General features: G+C 43.6%; 1 protein-coding gene across 1 annotated transcript; it reads left to right on the top strand.

Annotated features, from left to right (window-relative positions):
- Positions 1 to 214: 214 nt before the first annotated feature.
- Positions 215 to 18,732, top strand: Hmgs (hydroxymethylglutaryl-CoA synthase). The gene is made up of 10 exons (XM_080273111.1): positions 215 to 295; positions 7,483 to 7,623; positions 8,699 to 8,813; positions 9,528 to 9,728; positions 11,747 to 11,872; positions 12,603 to 12,764; positions 14,103 to 14,265; positions 15,328 to 15,498; positions 16,693 to 16,928; positions 18,511 to 18,732. The coding sequence occupies exons 2-10, from the start codon at positions 7,492 to 7,494 to the stop codon at positions 18,705 to 18,707; spliced, it is 1,503 nt and encodes a 500-aa protein (XP_080129237.1). The 5' UTR covers positions 215 to 295; positions 7,483 to 7,491; the 3' UTR covers positions 18,708 to 18,732.
- Positions 18,733 to 19,660: the final 928 nt, after the last annotated feature.

Genomic DNA, 19,660 nt, shown 5'->3' with positions numbered 1-19,660 from the left:
AAGAGGGCGACTTTTAATTTTTATTCAAATATCAGCAAAATTTGTCTTCTTGTCAGCTACGCTTTACTGATATAAAATCAAGTATCATATTCTTTGAGTTTACGGCAAAGTGCGATCTGTTTTTTTTATATGATTTCAGACTATTCTCCCTTGAGAGTTGGCGGGTATGTGACACTGTGATGTGGCTACAGTGTAAGTGTATGTTTGGATGGTGCAGTCACAAAAAGACCGACTCCAACTCGATCTGCCACAGTGAACAGTTTCTCCACGTTGGGCCACCATTGCGGCGAATGTTGTAAGTCAGGACGTTTTAAACCACCAGTACTTTCATTGCTTTTGTTTCCAGGCGTTACCTCATGATATTAACAGTGATTGTAGCAGAAGTGGAGCTGCGCATTTTGTCAATTTCGCCACTTTTCATTATATATCGACCTTATTTAACTTAGCTTTAATTCAGTACGATATATCAGTCAGTAGGAGCACGTAGATGTGTTTTAGTTATTGCACCAAAATCACAGTCAAAGCGGATAGGAAGATAATTATTACTTTAACGTTAACAAATTCACATGGAAAAAGTTTCTCCAGATTCGTGGAAAGATGACAAAATAATTAATGACTTGATTTTTTTTCTCCTGTTTTATGAGCCTCGTTATTAACTCTATGGAAGAAAATGTAGGCTGGTTTGATGGTTATTATGCAGTGGTTATGCAATATTGCTTAGTTTTGTAATATTAGTGTACTAGATTATGTAAGTAATATTTAAATGCATTGGCAACTGAAGGAGTACATTATATGGGTGTGTGTGTGTGTGTGTGTGTGTGTGTGTGTGTTGAGGTCAGTGACTTTACACACCTACATACACTTCACACACACACATGTACACACTCATCTCAACTTATTAGTGTTATCAGAGGTACTTGATCTCAATTTGTTATATCAGCACTCTAATGCTTATTATTATCATTATGATAAAATACTGTAGCATCCCACCTATAATTTGCTTTTTTTTTTTTTTTATGCTTCCAGTTCTTGTTTTTTGTTGTTGAGTTTTTGTATTATTATTATTATTATTATTATTATATTTTTACTATTATTATTATAATTGATTATTATTATTATTATTATTATTATTATTATATTTTCACTATTATTATTATTATTATTATTATTATTATTTATATGTATAGGGTATTATTATTATTATTATTATTATTATTATCATTATTATTACAGGGAGACTGAATGAGGTGTAGGAATGGAGTGGAGAGGGTATTTGAGTGAGGTGGAGGTAGAGATGTGGATAGGGAGAGAAGATAAGGTGAAAGACGAGTGGAGTGTGTGTGAGTGAGGTGGAGGGAGAGATGTGGATGGGGAGAGAAAATAAGGTGAAAGTCTAGAGTGGAGTGTGTGTGAGTGAGGTGGAGGGAAAGATGTGGATAGGGAGACGGAGGATGGGATGGAGAGGTAAATTGTGTGAGTGAGGTGAAAGTCTAGAGTGGAGTGTGTGTGAGTGAGGTGGAGGGAAAGATGTGGATAGGGAGACAAGATAAGGTGAAAGACTAGAGTGGAGTGTGTGTGAGTGAGGTGGAGGGAGAGATGTGGATAGGGAGACGGAGGATGGGATGGAGAGGTAAATTGTGTGAGTGAGAGTGATGGGAGATGATGGGAAGGAGTTGGGTAATGACAGGGGACAGTGTGGAGGTGATCTCTTCATGACCATCCACACGTTTGATTGACATGTATCTGACTGTGCATAGAGGAAGGCTGAATGTACAGCACTTTTAATGCAGGACAAGCTGTTTCCTCAGTGTGTGTGTGTGTGTATGATACCTAACAAAAAGCTTAGCACTCAGGCTTCTGTGACTCTCTCTTTTATTCCAAGACTATTCAGCTTTATAAACTGTAGATAAAACCTTCATTAATACTTATATAACTGCAATGCTCCCCAAACTAAATAAGAGCATTGGGCAGTTGCAAGAATAATGAAAAAAGTAAATAAATAAATAAATATGTAGGTAAAAGCTGGAGATAACTGCATATAGGCAACCTGGTGAGAGAGAGAGAGAGAGCTAGAAAGAGACAGACAGAGAGAAAGAGAGAGAGAGAGAGAGAGAGAGAGAAGTTTGCCTTTCCCTCTCTCAGCAACTTTCTAACTGGTGACAGCCACAACAAGCATCTCAACCTGTATTGACTTTATAACTGTGCTCCTCTCTTTATATTTCATTCATTCATCATCTAATCCGGTGTTGCCCCATGAGGAGCGTAGGAGCCTGAGGCTAGGCAAGTTGGTCCTGACAGTTAGGATGAGAGTGACCAGCCTCACCCATCCCTGAGTGGCATTATGTGAGCAACAAACCCCAACCACCTTAATCGCGTAAGAGGTGGCCACAAACAAATTGCCTCCATGTTGCCCTGTCCCCTACCATTCCACTACCCTCCCCCCAGCACAACCCCCCCTCTCTCTCATATACCTCTCCACTCCATCCCTCCATCTCATCCTCGGTCTCTCCCTCCTTACAGCTAGAGAGAAAAGAAACTAAGGTATAAAAGAAGCCATGGGAGTTAAGAAGGTAGCAATTCCCCGCCCACCAATTGTCATTCCATCTTCATTGGTGCTCTGACCCACCCAGGCCTTGAACAGCTCTGAGCCTCATTAGGATGGGCTGGAGTGGGGTGTGGTAGTTGTGAAATAGGGCAGGTTACATTGCCGTGATATTCATTGCTGCTAGTTACATTTTTACTATTATTGTATTATTATTATTATTATTATTATTAGTTTTCTTACTGTTATCATTATTATTATTTTTTTTTATCATTCACTCACTTGATGTAGTGCTGTGTACTTCTTCTTTCATCTTTATTATTTTCTGTGTCTGCCTTCCTCTCTTCCTATTTCTTTCATCTTTACTGTCACTTTTTACTCTTCTTCTATCCATGTCAAGTGGCTTTACATTATGTTACAAGCTTAATGGTTTCCTGTAATCCAGGAAACAATTTACAGTGCTGGGTGGTAACCATATAACCAACCCATGTGTGTTCCCTACTTGTCAACAAGTGGGTTGGTGGAGGGTTAGTGCTCCTTCCCATAAAACCACTAACTCAGACACAAATGGCCACCCCTTACATGATTGTGGTGTCTGGCTGTAGATAGATAGATAGAATGGGTAACTGAAGGCTGTATCAATTTTTTAGTTTGAAGATGTTTGTAGACTGAATTAATTTTTTCTGTTGATTTTTTTTATGCAAGGAAGAAGGAACCAAAGGCCAGAAGCCCAAAAGATTTCTCCCTCCTAGAAAAAATAAAAACAAAATAACAGAGTCAAGTTCAACATATGTTGATTTTGAGATGCCTGACACACTGCATTTAAAAGACTGGAGATCATAGGCATAGTTGCAGGAATAAGCTAAAAATAATGTTCCTGTATTCCTTTCACACTAACTTGGCTCAGCTTTTTATCATTTTGCAGCTTATTTCATGTAGGTCAGTGGCACAACCAGACAATCCTGCCGTGATCCACCCTATAAATAGCACTTCTTTGTGACTAGCATCATAGTTTAGCATTACGGTACTCAATTCTTAGTAATCAAGCTTGAGAGATGACAGTTTTAGGCCAGGTTAAAGTAAAGGGGGTATAGATTCAAAGGGTAGAGGATCATTTTATTAGGCAGGTAGTCATTAGGCAAACACAGTACATCAGACAGTAGTTAAGATACTTGTTTTTTTTATCGTAACTGTCCACTCGGGGAACTGTTTATTATTGTTGTGATTTATAGAGAGAATTTGAGTGGTGATAGAGAGAGATAGGGTGGTGATAGAGACATGGGGTGGTGATAGAGGAGCTTGGAGTGGTGATTGAGACTTGGGGTGGTGATAGAAACCTGGGGTGGTGATAGAGAAGCTTGGAGTGGTGATTGAGATTGGGGTGATGATAGACTTGGGATGAGACTTGGGGTGGTGATAGAAACCTGGGGTGGTGATAGAGAAGCTTGGAGTGGTGATAGAGAAGCTTGGAGTGGTGATTGAGACTTGGGGTGGTGATAGACTTGGGATGGTGATAGAGAGATGGGTTGGTGATAGAGACCTGGGGTGGTGAAAGAGACCTGGGGTGGTGATAGAGAAGCTTGGAGTGGTGATAGAGACTTGGGATGGTGATAGAGAAGCTTGGAGTGGTGATAGAGAGAGAGAGGGTGGTGATAGGGACTCAGGGTGGTGATACAGAGGCTTGGGATGATGATAGGGAGGCTTGGGATGGTGATAGAGAAATGGGGTGGTGATAGAGATTGGGATGGTGATAGAGAGAGACAGAGGGTGGTGATAGAGGCCTGGGGTGGTGATAGAGAGAGACAGAGGGTGGTGTAAGAGGCTTGGGGTGGTGATAGAGAGAGACAGAGGGTGGTGTAAGGGGCTTGGGGTGGTGATAGAGAAGCTTGGAGTGGTGATAGAGAGAGAGAGGGTGGTGATTGGGACTCAGGGTGGTGATAGAAAGGCTTGGGATGGTGATAGAGAAATGGGGTGGTGATAGAGATTGGGATGGTGATAGAGAGAGAAAGAGGGTGGTGATAGAGAGAGACAGAGGGTGGTGTAAGGGGCTTGGGATGGTGATAGAGAGAGACAGAGGGTGGTGATAGAGGCTTGGGGTGGTGATAGAGAGAGACAGAGGGTGGTGTAAGAGGCTTGGGATGGTGATAGAGAGAGACAGAGGGTGGTGTAAGAGGCTTGGGATGGTGATAGAGTGGTGAGATGGTGATAGTGGTGATAGCAAAAACACGAAGGCATTTTTTGTCAGTCACCCGGGATAAACGCTGAGAATTTAGACATTAATCAAATATATATACTGTAGATAGATGGTGTTGATTGATAGGCCAGGTATAGTTCCTGTGATGTACCTGTATTATTCATGGGTGGTGGCTCAGGTGAGGTGAATATAAAGATTTGCCTTGTGGGTGAAGGTTGAGAGAGAGAGAATTAAGTCTCCTAGGATTTCTCTTACATGATCAATATTGACTGATGTTGGAGAGAGAGAGAGTGAATTAAGTCTCCTAGGATTTCTCTTACATGACCAATTTTGACTGATGTTGGGGAGAGAGAGAGAGAGAGAGTGAATTAAGTCTCCTAGGATTTCTCTTACATGACCAATTTTGACTGATGTTGGGGAGAGAGAGAGAGAGAGAGAGAATTAAATCTCCTAGGATTTCTCTTACATGACCAGTACTGACTAATTTTGGAGGGAGAGAGAGAGAGAGAATTAAGTCTAGGATTTCTCTCTCGACCAATATTGACTGATGTTAGAGAGAGAGAGAGAGAGAGAGAATTAAGTCTCTTATGATTTCTCTCACATGACCAATATTGACTGATTTTGGAGAGAGAGAGAGAGAGAGAGAGAATTAAGTCTCTTATGATTTCTCTCACATGACCAATATTGACTGATGTTAGAGAGAGAGAGAGAGAATTAAGTCTCTTATGATTTCTCTCACATGACTAATATTGACTGATTTTGGAGAGAGAGAGAGAGAGAGAGAGAGAGAGAGAGAGAGTCCATACACCCCACAGGGCCCATATTCGAGAAGGTGGGCATCCTATCCTTTTGTGGCATTTCCTGAGAGGGCACTGGAAGGACAAAGGGCTCAGGTGTTGGGGATCCGGAAGGTTAACTGACTACCTGCTTTCACTGGGAAGGACGTCGGGAGGTCACGTGGAGGTTACACAGACCATACAGACCTTAGGATTATTTTGAGGCGAGGTGGTGAAGTTGGAGTGTTGGTAGAAAGCCTTTCGGGTATTTTATTTATGAGGTTGGGAAAAGGATTGGAGAGAGAGAGTGTGTGTGTGTGTGTGTGTGTGTGTGTGTGTGTGTGTGTGTGTGTGTGTGTACCAAAGATGGATTGGGAGGGGAGAGAAAGTGAGAGAGGAAGGATGGAAAGAGGAAGGGAGGTTACACAGACCACACAGACCCCCAGCTTCCTTCCCATCTCTCAAAAGGTTGATGTGTGGACTGCAGTAGAAAGGAAACATCAGCCTGAAGTCCACTGGGTTCATGCTCAGATGGGCCCACACCACCACTACCAACACCACCACCAACAATAACAAAAACAAGAAGAAGAGCTATTACTACTACTACTACAGCTAAAAACAACAACAGCTAGATTACCAAAACAGCAATTTAAGCAGGCTGAGATTATGTTTATGTATGGGATTTAAAGTGGATAAAACTAGTGCTGGCTTTTGATGATAAGGGGGATTACTGATAAATCTAGTTGCTGGTTGTTGATAGGATTTTTGATAAGGGAAAGTAATACCAGTACTTTTTTCATTTTGACATCACGATTTAATGTACCGTTAGTCTGTCCATGGTTCTTGTGTACTGATGTTCCATGGTGGGTGTAGACCTTTGTGTATGACAGCTGGTTAACTGTTGGCTACTGTACTGTAATTTAAGTAATGTAACACTTGAATTTGTAAGAAATTTGGGTATACACTACTTTCCTTGTAACCTCTTCACTGTGATGCTGTGGTTGGTTTATTCCTGCACCTGATACAATAGCTCTCCCACTTTTGTCCAGCACCTTTGTCTTTCCTTGTTTGCAGATCCTACCTCACCCCGTCCTTAGGTGGGAAAAAATGTAATGATTATGATGATGAATTAAGGATGTTTTGTTGTGTGAGATGTGGCATTTTGGTGAGGGGTGTGTGGCCTGTGTGAGTATTATTTGTGTTGGTACTGGTGCAGAAAATGATGGCCACATTGCAGTGGGAAAGTGAATTTTTGCCTCATGGAAGGGTAGTATTAGTACCTTGTGTTATGACTGCTTTTGTGTAGAGCCACCTATTTACAGTTACCTATTTAGAGATACCTAATTACAGAGTTATTCCTGTCTACATATCTGGATCCCATATTTTTTCATTGCAAAAAAGGAAGAGAATGAAGGCTAGTAAGCCATCCATCCATCATCCAGTCCCTTTTTGCTGTTTTAAAGTTGTAAGGGCCTGGGGTAATGCTGTATAAAATGAAGAGCCCATTTCCATACAGAGTCATACATTATCACACTAGAATGATGTAATGGTTCCTTTTAGATCTGTTCTGATTAAAGCTTTGTTATGCAGAAACATATCCCAGTTACAAAATGTTGTACTAATATATTTCTACATTAAGAGGATGTAGGAGTGGTTGCAGCACAGTAGTACTTTATTGGACTGCGGGCTGATTTATGTATTTATTAATTTATTTATGTATTTATTTATTTTATTTATTTATTTAGTCCACCACCTTACCCTTGATGGAGAGGGAGGAGATTGAAGGATGTTTGTATAACTGGGCAGCTCCACCACTTGGACATGATGCTAATTTGTGAATGCATCCTTCTCCTGTGTCCATAAAGCCATCCTCCTCTAGCACTGATGTAGATGTGCAGGCAGGAATATTGAAGCTTTACCAGTAGTGTAATAAATAAAGTAGCCACTGTCGTACTCTGTACTGTATTTAGGTGAGGAGGATGCCGGGGTACAAGAGCAGTGCAGAGGGTGCCGGGTGGCCGCAGGACGTGGGCATCATCGCACTGGAGGTCTATTTCCCCGCACAGTATGTCGACCAGGCACAGCTTGAGGTCTTTGATGGTGTTTCACAGGTCAGTGTAGTTGTACTTGAAGTTTTTTATTTCTTCCTACAGAGTATTTTATTCATCCTTGTAGTGAAGGGGATTATGAAGGCAGTATCTGACTTTCCAGTACAGACTTTCCTAAGTAGGCTGAAAAGTCCCTTGAGAATTACAAGAATAAAATGTGAAAGAACTGTAATATATAATGACTCCTGTGCACAGACCACTTTTTAGTGGCTGGTGTTGCCACTGAAAAGTAGTACAGAAATGGCAATTCTGAGCCAAGTTTGAATGACAGCAGTATAGTACTTCTTCCATTCATGTAAATTTCAGTACAGGTATATGATGCATTAATATTCACTTATAGGTCCAGCATAGATGTCAAGGAGAGGGCATATATCATCACTACTATGTGAGAAAAGCAAGAAAAGAAGAGAGAGAGAAAAAAAAATTTGGTGCACTTTGCTATTAGCCACAGGATTACACAACTTTACAGGGCATTTAAAAAATCTGAAGGTTTTGAAACATCAGTTGTTTAACGTACACACTTTTCCTGTACAGGTTTTGTGAAGAGATTATACGATTCAATGTAAGTGAAGTAGAAGTTTCCAGCAAAACTGGTTTTGACAACAGAGCAGAAAGGCAAAATTGTCCATTTCTGATATGAGACCAAATCATACATCACAGTCCATCTTTGGTTCTGACTTGGTTTGGTCCATACACGAGATGCATCATTTTGATTGATGCTGGACGTCCACTGTTGCCGTTGTGTGTGCTATGGGCAGCATCTTTGCCCTCAAAATGGTTGACAATCCTCAGTATGGTATGGTCCTTAGGCCCGTCATAAATATTGGCTCAAACCATCATAAACATCAGCTCAAACCACCATCATAAACATGGACCTCCTTACCAACCACACTATTCAAACCCATCTTGTTGCTGGGTGGCATGGATGCTCATTTTACATTTTACATTTGAACTACATCATGGGAGAAAAAGGGTTAGGATTGGCCATATTAAAGTGAGAGGACAATGCCTAGGTTAGATTAAATTAGGTTCAGGTAGATTACAGATTGCATGTTGATCCAGTGTTTTGTTGGTGCAGGGGAAGTACACAGTGGGTTTGGGCCAGTCCAAGATGGGCTTCTGCTCTGACCGTGAGGACATCAACTCCCTCTGTCTCACTGTCCTGGCCAGGCTTATGGAGAGGACTGGGGTTGGTGAGTACTCTGCATATTTTCCTTCTTGTTTAAATATAAGCTCTTCCTCAGTGTATACATACTTACTCTGTTATTTGTTTTGGTATCATGACTCACTGTATGTTCCTTTCCATTTTTTCTTTTTTTTTCTTCTTTTTTTTTTTACCTCCTGTGCTATATTTTTCTTTTTGGAATTAGCAAATACTGTATTGTCTTTTAAGTAAATGAACTACCAGTATATTATCATTTTCCAGTGCTAAAAAGAACACAGCAATATTGACAGTTGCGACACAACAAGGCAGTAACACACATTCATTATGATTCTTTTTCATCTATGTCATACCTCACTACACACGAGGCTATAGTATCAGCAGTTACGAGAAGTACAAAATAGATAAATAGAAATTGCTTATCTATCTATCTGTCTATTATAAGCAGACTTCATAATCGTGGAAGGAGTGGCCACGGAGAAATTGCCTCCATGTCACCCTGTCCTCCATCATCACGCTGCCCTCCTTCTGACTCATGCCACCCTTACTCATATTCCTCTACATTGTGTCCCTTCATTTCACCCTCGGTCTCCCCTTCTTTTCGTCCTCCGTCATCAGGCTGCCATCCTTCCAACTCATGCCACCCTCACTCATATGCCTCTCCACCCTGTCTCTCCATCTCATCCTCGGTCTCCCCTTCCCCTTTTCGTCCTCCACCTCACTCACAGGACATGATTTCCCCCAGGTTACGAGAACATAGGGAGGCTGGAGGTGGGTACGGAAACCATCATTGACAAGTCGAAGAGCGTGAAGACAGCGCTGATGCAGCTGTTTGAGGAGAGTGGCAATACGGATGTGGAGGGCGTCGACACCACCAATGCCTGTTATGGCGGCACCGCGGCTCTCATCAACGCCGTCAACTGGATCGAGTCAAGTTCATGGGATGGTTGGTCATTTATTCCTTTCAGTCCCATGGATTTTCTGTTATATTCATGCTACTCACAGACCCTTATGTTCAGTTTAGGAGAGACTTTAAAACTGGAGAGATAATTTTAGCCTTGGTCATCATCTTCATCATGAGAAATCCCCCTAAAGTTAAAGAGTTAGTAGCGTAGATTGGAGAGATCATATTAATATAATCTTAATCATCATTTTTATTATGAGAGATTGGCTGCAAATTAAGGAGAAATTTTTCAAACTGGAGAGATTGAATATAGTCTAAATCACCCTTTTTATTGTGAGAGATCTTCCCAAAGTTTAAATTTAATTGTTTTTAGGTAGTGTTGTGGTGTGGATGTGGATGTGATAGGAAACGTTATGAGGAACATACTGAGGTGGTTTGGCCATGTGGAGAGGATAGAGGGTGAAAGATTGACGAAGAGAGTGTATGTGAGTGAGGTGGAGGGGGGAAGAGGGAGGGGGAGGCCGAGGATGAGATGGAGGGATGGGGTGGAGAGGTATATGAGAGAGGGGGGTGTGAGTTGGGAGCAGGGCAGTGAAATGGCGGGGGACACGGCGACGTGGAGGCGATTTGTTTATGGCCACCCCAAACGGGATTGAGGCGTCTGGCAATAGATAGATAGATAGATAGAAGAAGGTAATAAAAGCAACTGCCAGGACTAGACTGTGCAAATGGGTTTGGTTTTAGCTTAAATAGAGTTCGTGGATGGTAGCCCCAGATAGTTTTTGTGTCCTTTCATTTTTTAAGCCTTTTAACTGCTTGGGAGGATGGAGAGAAAGAAGCAGAAGGTGGAAGAAAGAGTAGGATGGTTAGCGGGGAGATTAAGGAAGAAAGAGAGAAAGAAGAGGGAAGATGGAGAGAAAGAAGCAGAAGGTGGAAGAAAGAGTAGGATGGTAAGCGGAGAGATTAAGGAAGAAAGAGAGAAAGAAGAGGGAAGATGGAGAGAGGGAGGAGCTTGAAGGAAAAGAGGGTGGTGGAGGAAGGCAGAGCGAGGAAGAAAGGTAGAGAGAATGACTGAGGAGGGTGGAGAGAGTGAGAGAAGACAGTGGAGAGGGTGAAGGAGGAAGGTGGAGAGTGAAGGAGAAAGGTGGAGATAGTGATGGAGGATGGAGAGAATGAATGAGGAGGGTGGAGAGAGGGAGGCTAAACCAGTCCTATGTTCCTAAGTATCTATTTCAAGCCCCCATTGTTGTTAGCATTGTTCCTCCTCACTGTTTCAAATGGTGTATTTCCGTCACAGTCTTTCACCTCTCTCCTCGTTGGGTTGTGTATGGCTGTAGTATTATTTTGTATCTCTTTCAGTCTCTCTATTCATTTATCTCTGTCTTTGTACCCTTGTCTGTCTGTCTCTGTGTCTGTATAAATTTATCTGTCTTATTTCCCTGCCAGCCAGCCTCTCTGTGTCTGTCTGTCTGTTTCCGTTTATCTTCGTATCCCTGTCTGTCTACCTGTGTCTCTATATATATCTGCCTACCTGTCGATCAGTCTGTGTGTCTGTCTGTATCAGTCTGTGTGTCGAGGGCAGAGCTGGTGGTTAACAAGAGTAATTGACAAGCCTTTTAAGTAAATTATTGAGTTTATGAGCTAAATAGATTGTCAAATTTTTATATGAATAGTATCCAGAAGTGGATGGTGACTGTAGTAATTGACAAGCCATATTGTTTATTATCCTCAGGGAAGCACTTACCATATTGTGTTGGGAGATAACCATGTAACTGACACACAGATTCATGGTGACCAAATGGGTTGAGGCACTTGTGTTGGATGTAGCCCATGAAGGATTGGTTTGGTTTTATTGGTCTCAAAATACTACTCAGGGATTAGGAACTGGTCACCTGTACCTTAAATTTCTACACAAAATAATGTATCCTTAAATGTGTAGGCTAAACAGCGTAGCCCCAGGTCCTTAACACTCGTAATGGGCCAACAAAGGATTCACTGGTGGGTGGATGAGTGGTAGGTAATTTGTGGCCAAGAATTTATTATTGTTTTTTTTTGCACAGGTCGGTACGCAGTGGTGGTGGCGGGTGACATCGCAGTGTATGCCAAGGGACCGGCCAGACCCACAGGGGGAGCCGGGGCCATCGCCATGTTGCTGGGCCCACATGCACCCCTCGTACTGGAGAGAGGTGAGTCACATGCATACATCGTAAGTGAGATGGTGTTATTTCATCTTCATTTCTGCTTCTCTTTGGCATAATTTCATCTTCATTTCTGCTTCTCTTTGGCATAATTTCATCTTCATTTCTGCTTCTCTTTCGCATCATTTCACCATCATTCCTGCTTCTCTTTCACATCATTTCAACTTCATTTCTGCTTCCCTGGCATCATTTCATATTCATTTCTGCTTCTCTGGCATCATTTCATATTCATTTGTACTTCTCCCTTTGATTAGATAGTTAGTTGGTGTGCCATCCAAAGCAACATGCATTCAGTCCCAGGCAAGGGCAGGGAAGAGTCTGTTTACTGTGTTTGAATTTCATTAAGTAGGCCTGCATACAGAAATTGTGTTGTGTCTGTATTCACACTTGAAGGAGGTCCAGACTGGGACACAAATCATGTAGCTATCATATAATCAGTATCATCATTCTTCTTTCTATCTATCTATTGCCAGACGCCTTAATCCTGTAAGGGGTGGCCACAAACAAATCGCCTCCATTTCACTCTGTCTCCCGCTATTTCACTGCCCTGCTCCCAGCTCACACCCCCTCTCTCATATTCCTCTCCACTCCATCCCTCCATCTCATCCTTGGCCTCCCCCTCCCTCTTCCCCTCTCCACCTCACTCACATAAACTCTCCTCATCAGACTCTCACTCACCATCCTTCTGTATCATCTAAAATACAGCTCTGTGTTTTAGGTCTGCGAGGGAGCCACATGTGCCACGTGTATGATTTCTACAAGCCGGACCTCAGCTCGGAGTACCCCACAGTGGACGGCAAACTCTCCATCCAGTGCTACCTCTCTGCCCTCGACTCATGCTACCATACCTTCAGACGCAAGGCAGATGCAGCTAAAGAAGGTACAGTATGCAAGTTCTTTTTATAGAGTCAGAGAATGTATTTATCAAACTCCTTTACATGCTACAAGCCTGTCTGTCTACCTATATATCTTTTTATGTATTCATTATCAATATATGTCATGTTTTATGCAAGGCAGATGCAGCTAAAGAAGGTACAGTATGCAGCTTCTTTTTATAGAGTCAGAGGATTTATATATCAAACTCCTTTTCATGCTACAAGTCTGTCAATCTACCTATGCATCTATTTGTGTACTCATTATCAATATATGTCACATTTTACTTTATCAGGAAATATATCTATCCCTTTTCCATGCTTTAAAATTGTTTGTCTGTCTACCTGTATCTGTTTCTATCTGTCTGTGAATTTATCTATCTGTCACAGCATTTTACACTATCAGGAAATATATACTGAATCTATTTTTCATGTCGCAAGTCTGTCTGTCTACCTACGTGTCTTTTTCTCCGTCCATGAATTTATCTATCTGTCGCAATGTTTAAAACTTGGGAAGTATATACTGTATCTATCTATTTTTCATGCTATAAGGCTATCTGTCTATCTACCTGTGTGTCTATTTCTATATGTCCAGGGAATAATCTACCATTTTCTCTCCATCTGCATCCTTCTGTGATGCTGTCTTCTCCAATTTCTTGATCCTTCCAATGCATATTAAATTTAGTAGGAAGTAAGGAATGTAATTCTTCACCCCATCTCTTAGGTGGGAATTAAATTTGTGAAGCTACAGAAGGTGGGGAATGTTTTTGGCGTGTCCGATAGAGCCAGGATTCCGGGGGCTTGAATGGTGAGTGAATAGAAGCGTGGCCCAGTGGATTGAGTAAATTTGGGCTATCTGGACATTGCTACTCCTCACCCTGCCCTAGAGTGGGAAAGGAGGTCCGGATGATGGTGATGATGAATGTAATGTTTGTGGAAGATGAAGTAATGATGATGATAATTACAGCTTTCTCTGTCTACATGGTACTCTCTTAATTTCTTTGCATTCTCTACCCCACCTTGTATTTAGCTGGGAAGAGGTGTCATGATGATGATGATGATGATGATGGTGATGATGATGATAATGATAACTAATGATGTTGAAGATGATAACAGTAATGATGGTGTTGATGATGACATTGATGATGATAATGATAACAGTATTGATGGTGATGATGATAACAGTATTGATGGTGTTCGTGATGATGATGATGATGCCAGTGGTGATGATGATGATGATAACAATAATGACAGTATTGATAATGACAATGAGTGATGATACCAGTGTTGGTGGAGGTGATGATGATGATGATGATGATGATGTTGTTCTCTCGCTCCCATACCAGCCACGTCACCACCCATGTCCCTGGACCAGCTTGACGCGGTGATCTTCCACTCGCCGTTCTGCCGCCTGGTACAGAAATCCCTGGCTCGTCTCGCCTTCAGTGACTTCCTGGCCACACCCCAAGACCAGGTGTCGGCCAAGTACCCCGGCCTTGAGGCATTTAGGTCAGAGCCTTGTACTGATGAGTGTGTATGTGTGTGTGTGTGTGTGTGTGTGTGTGTGTGTGTGTGTGTGTGTGTGTGTATTTACCTATTTGTATTTACCTATTTGTAGTATACAGGAATTGAGCAATGCTCGTGTTGTCCTGTCTCCATATCCACATTTATCAAGTCTACCTTGTGTGTGTGTGTGAGAGAGAGAGAGAGTGTATGTGTGTGTGTGTTTGTGTTTGTGTGTGTGTGTGAGGAATAGGTGGCATGCTTTGTGATGAATGAATGGCTTGAGTGATGAGTGAATGGAAGTGTGGCCTATTGGACTGGGCAGGCTTGGGCCATCTGTACGTTGCTACTCCTCACCCTGCCCTAGGGTGGGAAAGGAGGTCCGGATGATGATGATGATGATGATGATGATGATGATGAATGATGTCTCGGGTTGTATTCGGCTAAGAGAGACTTCAAACTGGAGAGGGTTCTTACAGCCTTCATTGATCCCTTAAGTACTAATGGTATTTAGGAACCTGAATAAAATCCCTTGAAAGTAATAGGAGAAGAATGGTAACTGATACATCCATAGACTCCGGAACTGTCTGTATTTCCTACTGCCTATGACCTCCAGAGTTTCAGATGCAGTGTGTCCAGCCGTCTCAGAATGAACAGATCTTGACCTTGGCTCTCTGTTGTATTGTTTTTGTTTTTTCTTGGAGGGAACAGTCTTATGGGCGTCTTGTTTTTGGTTCCTTCTTCCTTGTATAGAAAATTTTAAAAATACCGTACCAAAGAGGTTGACAGGATGCATGGGGCCAGTGTAATTGATTTTTTTGTTTTGCAATGTGAACCCAGTGGACTGCAGACTGAAATTACTCCCTCTTTTCACTGTGGTAATTGATTTGATTCAGCGATTCTTCTTTCCTATTCTATCTATCTATCTATCTATACCCCGACGCCCTAATCCCGCAAAGGGGTGGCCTTAGACAAAACACCTCCAAGTCACTCTGTCACCCACCATTTGGTTGCCCTCCCCCCAACTCACTCCCCCCTCCCTCATGTATTTCCACTTTCCCCAAACAGAGAGAAGAGGCTGGAGGAAACGTACTTCGACCGTGATGTAGAGAAAGCCTTCCTGGGCCACAGCGAGAGTGCATTCCAGGCCAAGACCCGGCCCTCACTCCTGCTGGCGGGACAAGTGGGCAATATGTACACACCTTCTGTCTATGCCGGTCTGGCCTCACTCATAGCAAGGTTAGATCATCCATCCATCCATTGCCAGACGCCATGTATCCCAAACGGGGTGGCCAAGGGCTTAGAGTTCATTGTTTTACAGGGAGGGGCACTAATCCTCCACCAACCCCACTTGGCACGTAGGGATGCCAACAGCATCTGGTGTTCCCAGGCGGTCACCCGTCCAAGTACTAACCAGACCCAACGTTGCTTACATACTCTAAATGGATGGATCTTGAATTGCATACCAGTGCTTAGAATGGATGGATCTTGAATTTGGCTCTGTTATCTTGTTTTTGTTTTATCTTGGAGGGATCAGTCATGTGGGCTCCAGGCCTTTGGTTCCTTCTGTCTTGCATTAGAAAAAGAAAATGTAGTTCGAGTGGTGTAAAGGGTAAATGTGAGTGAGCGTTAGATGCAGCCTTCATTGACTTTTTACCTTTATAGCTCACCCTGCCCTAAGATGAGAAAGGAGGTCCGGATGATGATGATGATGTTAACTCTTGATTATCCGGTGTAATTCATCCAACCCCTACACTGGATATTTTACCTATGTAGGCCTATCCTAACAAAATTGCTTGTAGGTAGCAGCAGTAAGATAGAAAAAACATCGTCAGGCAGAAGGGGATAGGGTGTCACTACTCTCTTCCCTTTTGCTTGGTCTAAAGTTGCCATCTCTCTATCTTGAATGCTGTGCTGTAACAAGGGTAACACTAGAATATGTTGCCAGTCATGAAATAGTACTGTGGAAATGGTGTAGAGTTGTAGTATTGTTTATTTTCTGCCATTGAGATGTTTGTGTACAAGAGATTAGCAGTAGAATATATTGCTAGTCTTTAAGAAGTGCAAAGAGCCATAGTATTGTTTTATTCCACAACTAATGCCTTTATGTTTAGATTTTAGAGTTCAAAGTGGAATGCACACTCCCAGTTTTTTTTTATAATTTCTGAACTACATGATGGAGATGGGACACATTTGCCCTTCCCATATAGTTGCCGTCTGCATTGTATAGTATGGGATGCAGGCTAACCGTGCATTTAACCACAGGCGTTCCATAAATGACCCTCAAAAATTAGGGGGTTTGCACTCCACGTTGATTTGAGATTTACACACATGACCCTAAGTTACAGAAATTATGCTGCAAGAAAACGAAAATCTGTACCAGGTTAAGATGGACAGACTATAGGTAACTGATTGTCCCGCTTTCGTCAACAGCCACACAGCGGAGTCCCTGGCAGGAAAGAGAATAGCCCTGTTCTCCTATGGGTCTGGATCTGCCGCCACCATGCTGTCCTTCCGTGTGTCCCGGGAGTCCCAGGGCCCTGACTCTGCCCTGGCCCGTCTGGTGGACTCCCTAGCGGACCTGCCAGCCCGCCTCAACGCCCGGACTGTGGTGCAGCCGCAGGAGTTTGCACAGATCATGCAGCTCAGGGAGGATACACATCATAAGGGTGAGGCACGGTGGGGAGGATGAGGGGATTGGTGAGGCGGGGTGGGGGTAGTGTGGGGTTGGGATGAGGCAGAGTGGGGGTTGTGGGGTTGGGTAAGGCATGGTGGGAATGATGTTGGGTTGTGATGAGATATGGTGGTGGGTAATGAGTGGTGGTGAGGCAGGGTAGAGGATAGTAATGATAGGAATGGGGGTACGATGAGTGTGAGGCAAGAGAAGGTTGAGGAAGATTTGGGTGAGGCAGGGTAGAGGTGAGTAAGGTGTGGGATTAGGCAGGATAGAGGATAGTTAGGAGAGAGATGAGACAGGGTAGGAAGTAGGAAGATACAGTGTGAGGTTGGGTAGTCCTGAAGCAAGAGAGGGGTGAGGTTGTTGTTGACTAAATTCAGTCTGTCTGGCTAGGGAGATATGCTGATCCCTGGTAAACAGTTGCTTTTGTGGGGCCGTTGTTCAGGTACAGTTCAGTGCATACACCGTGTAGGGATCCGTTGCCCCCTTGTGGTAGACAGCACCTCATCAGAGTCCTTCTACTCTCATTTTTTTTTTTTTTACTGAGGCGAAGATGCACTTGACAGGTTGGTTATGATTGGCTGGATGTAACGATACTTTATAATCTCTTTACTCTTTAGCATTATTAATTGACAGCATATATCTGAGGGGGAAATTCTGGTTAGTAAATGTTATCCGGACATGTTGCCTTCAGCCAATCATCACCAACCTGTCAAGTGCATCTTTGCGTCAATAAAAAAACTGAGTATAGTGGTGAGGTGCAGGGAAATACAGGCTCCTGAGTGGATGCTGCAGCTGCTCCACCTGGGACGCACATGTAGGCTCATCAGCACCAGACGGATGGGGTAGGGCTTGTTAGGGTGAGGTGGAATAAAGGAGAGTGAAGATTGGGTGAACTTGGGTGAGAGTAACGATTGGGGTGAGGCAGGGTTGGGAAGAGTACAGGTATGTGTTGGTGTGGGCCAGAGTAGGATTGAGAAAGGGCACGGGTGAGGCAAGGTGGGGGAAGGTGAAGGAGGGTAATGTAGGGTGATTTTAGCTTTAGATGCTAAGTGAAAACAGTATTTAGTCATCATAATTTCACCATAACACAAGTAAAACAGTTTTCAGTAAGAAATGGCTGTAAGTCTTGCCTGTACAGTAAGTCATCATTTATAAGTCCACTTTTTTATATATATTTATTTATTTTTTGCCCTTAAATCTTTAGCAGACAGAGAAATATTGCTTGTTAAAATTTCATTGCTACCTGTAAAGCTGAGTTGCGTCTCTGCTCCAATTTCTATCTGTCTGTCTATAACCAGATGCCTTAATGTTAGAAGGAGTGGCCACGAGTAAATCATCTCCATGTCACCGTGTCTTCTGCCATCACGCTGCCCTCCTTTGAACTTATACCACCATCACTCATATACCTCTATCCTGTTTGTCCACCTCATTATCGGTCTCCCCCTCTCCCACTCTCCCCTTCCATCTCACTCACAGCAGCAGTTCGTGGTAAAACTTTGTGGTGTGTCATAAAACATCCTGTATGCTTAATGATGACGGCCCATACTTATGTTTTTGTTTTGTGCCGTCAGCTCCATACACCCCCGTGGGCAGTGTGGACGTGTTGTTCCCTGGCACGTGGTACCTCAGCCACATCGATGACATGCACCGCCGCAGCTACACCCGCCGACCCTACACCACGCCCACCACGCCCACACCCTCCGCCTCAACAACCGTCAAGGATGCACCCTCACCACTGCCAGCTGATAGACTCTCACAGCAAGTCTAGCCACACTCAGAGTTCCTTCTCCTTAGTGCTTCCCTGTGGTGAACTGAGTTGCTTCTCCTTAGTGCTTTCCAGTGGTGTGCTGAGGTGCTTCTCCTTAGTGCTTCCCGGTGGTGTGCTGAGGTCCTTAGTGCTTCCCTGTGGTGTGCTGAGGTCCTTAGTGCTTCCCTGTGGTGTGCTGAGGTCCTTAGTGCTTCCCGGTGGTGTGCTGAGGTCCTTAGTGCTTCCCTGTGGTGTGCTGAGGTCCTTAGTGCTTCCCTGTGGTGTGCTGAGGTCCTTAGTGCTTTCCAGTGGTGTGCTGAGGTCCTTAGTGCTTCCCTGTGGTGTGCTGAGGTCCTTAGTGCTTCCCTGTGGTGTGCTGAGGTCCTTAGTGCTTTCCAGTGGTGTGCTGAGGTCCTTAGTGCTTTCCAGTGGTGTGCTGAGGTCCTTAGTGCTTCCCGGTGGTGTGCTGAGGTCCTTAGTGCTTCCCTGTGGTGTGCTGAGGTCCTTAGTGCTTCCCTGTGGTGTGCTGAGGTCCTTAGTGCTTCCCTGTGGTGTGCTGAGGTCCTTAGTGCTTCCCGGTGGTGTGCTGAGGTCCTTAGTGCTTTCCAGTGGTGTGCTGAGGTCCTTAGTGCTTTCCAGTGGTGTGCTGAGGTCCTTAGTGCTTCCCGGTGGTGTGCTGAGGTCCTTAGTGCTTCCCTGTGGTGTGCTGAGGTCCTTAGTGCTTCCCTGTGGTGTGCTGAGGTCCTTAGTGCTTCCCTGTGGTGTGCTGAGGTCCTTAGTGCTTCCCGGTGCTGTGCTGAGGTCCTGCTCCTTAGTGCTTCCCGGTGGTGTGCTGAGGTCCTTAGTGCCTCCCGGTGGTGTGCTGAGGTCCTTAGTGCTTCCTGGTGGTGTGCTGAGGTGCTTCTCCTTAGTGCTTCCCAGTGGTGTGCTGAGGTGCTTCTCCTTAGTGCTTCCCAGTGCTGTGCTGGAACTAA

The sequence above is a fragment of the Coenobita brevimanus genome, chromosome 53, assembly GCF_032717465.1.
Source record: "Coenobita brevimanus isolate Jiangsu-jjx chromosome 53, ASM3271746v2, whole genome shotgun sequence".
Taxonomy (NCBI): domain Eukaryota; kingdom Metazoa; phylum Arthropoda; class Malacostraca; order Decapoda; family Coenobitidae; genus Coenobita; species Coenobita brevimanus.
This window is presented reverse-complemented; position numbering and strand designations above follow the sequence as displayed.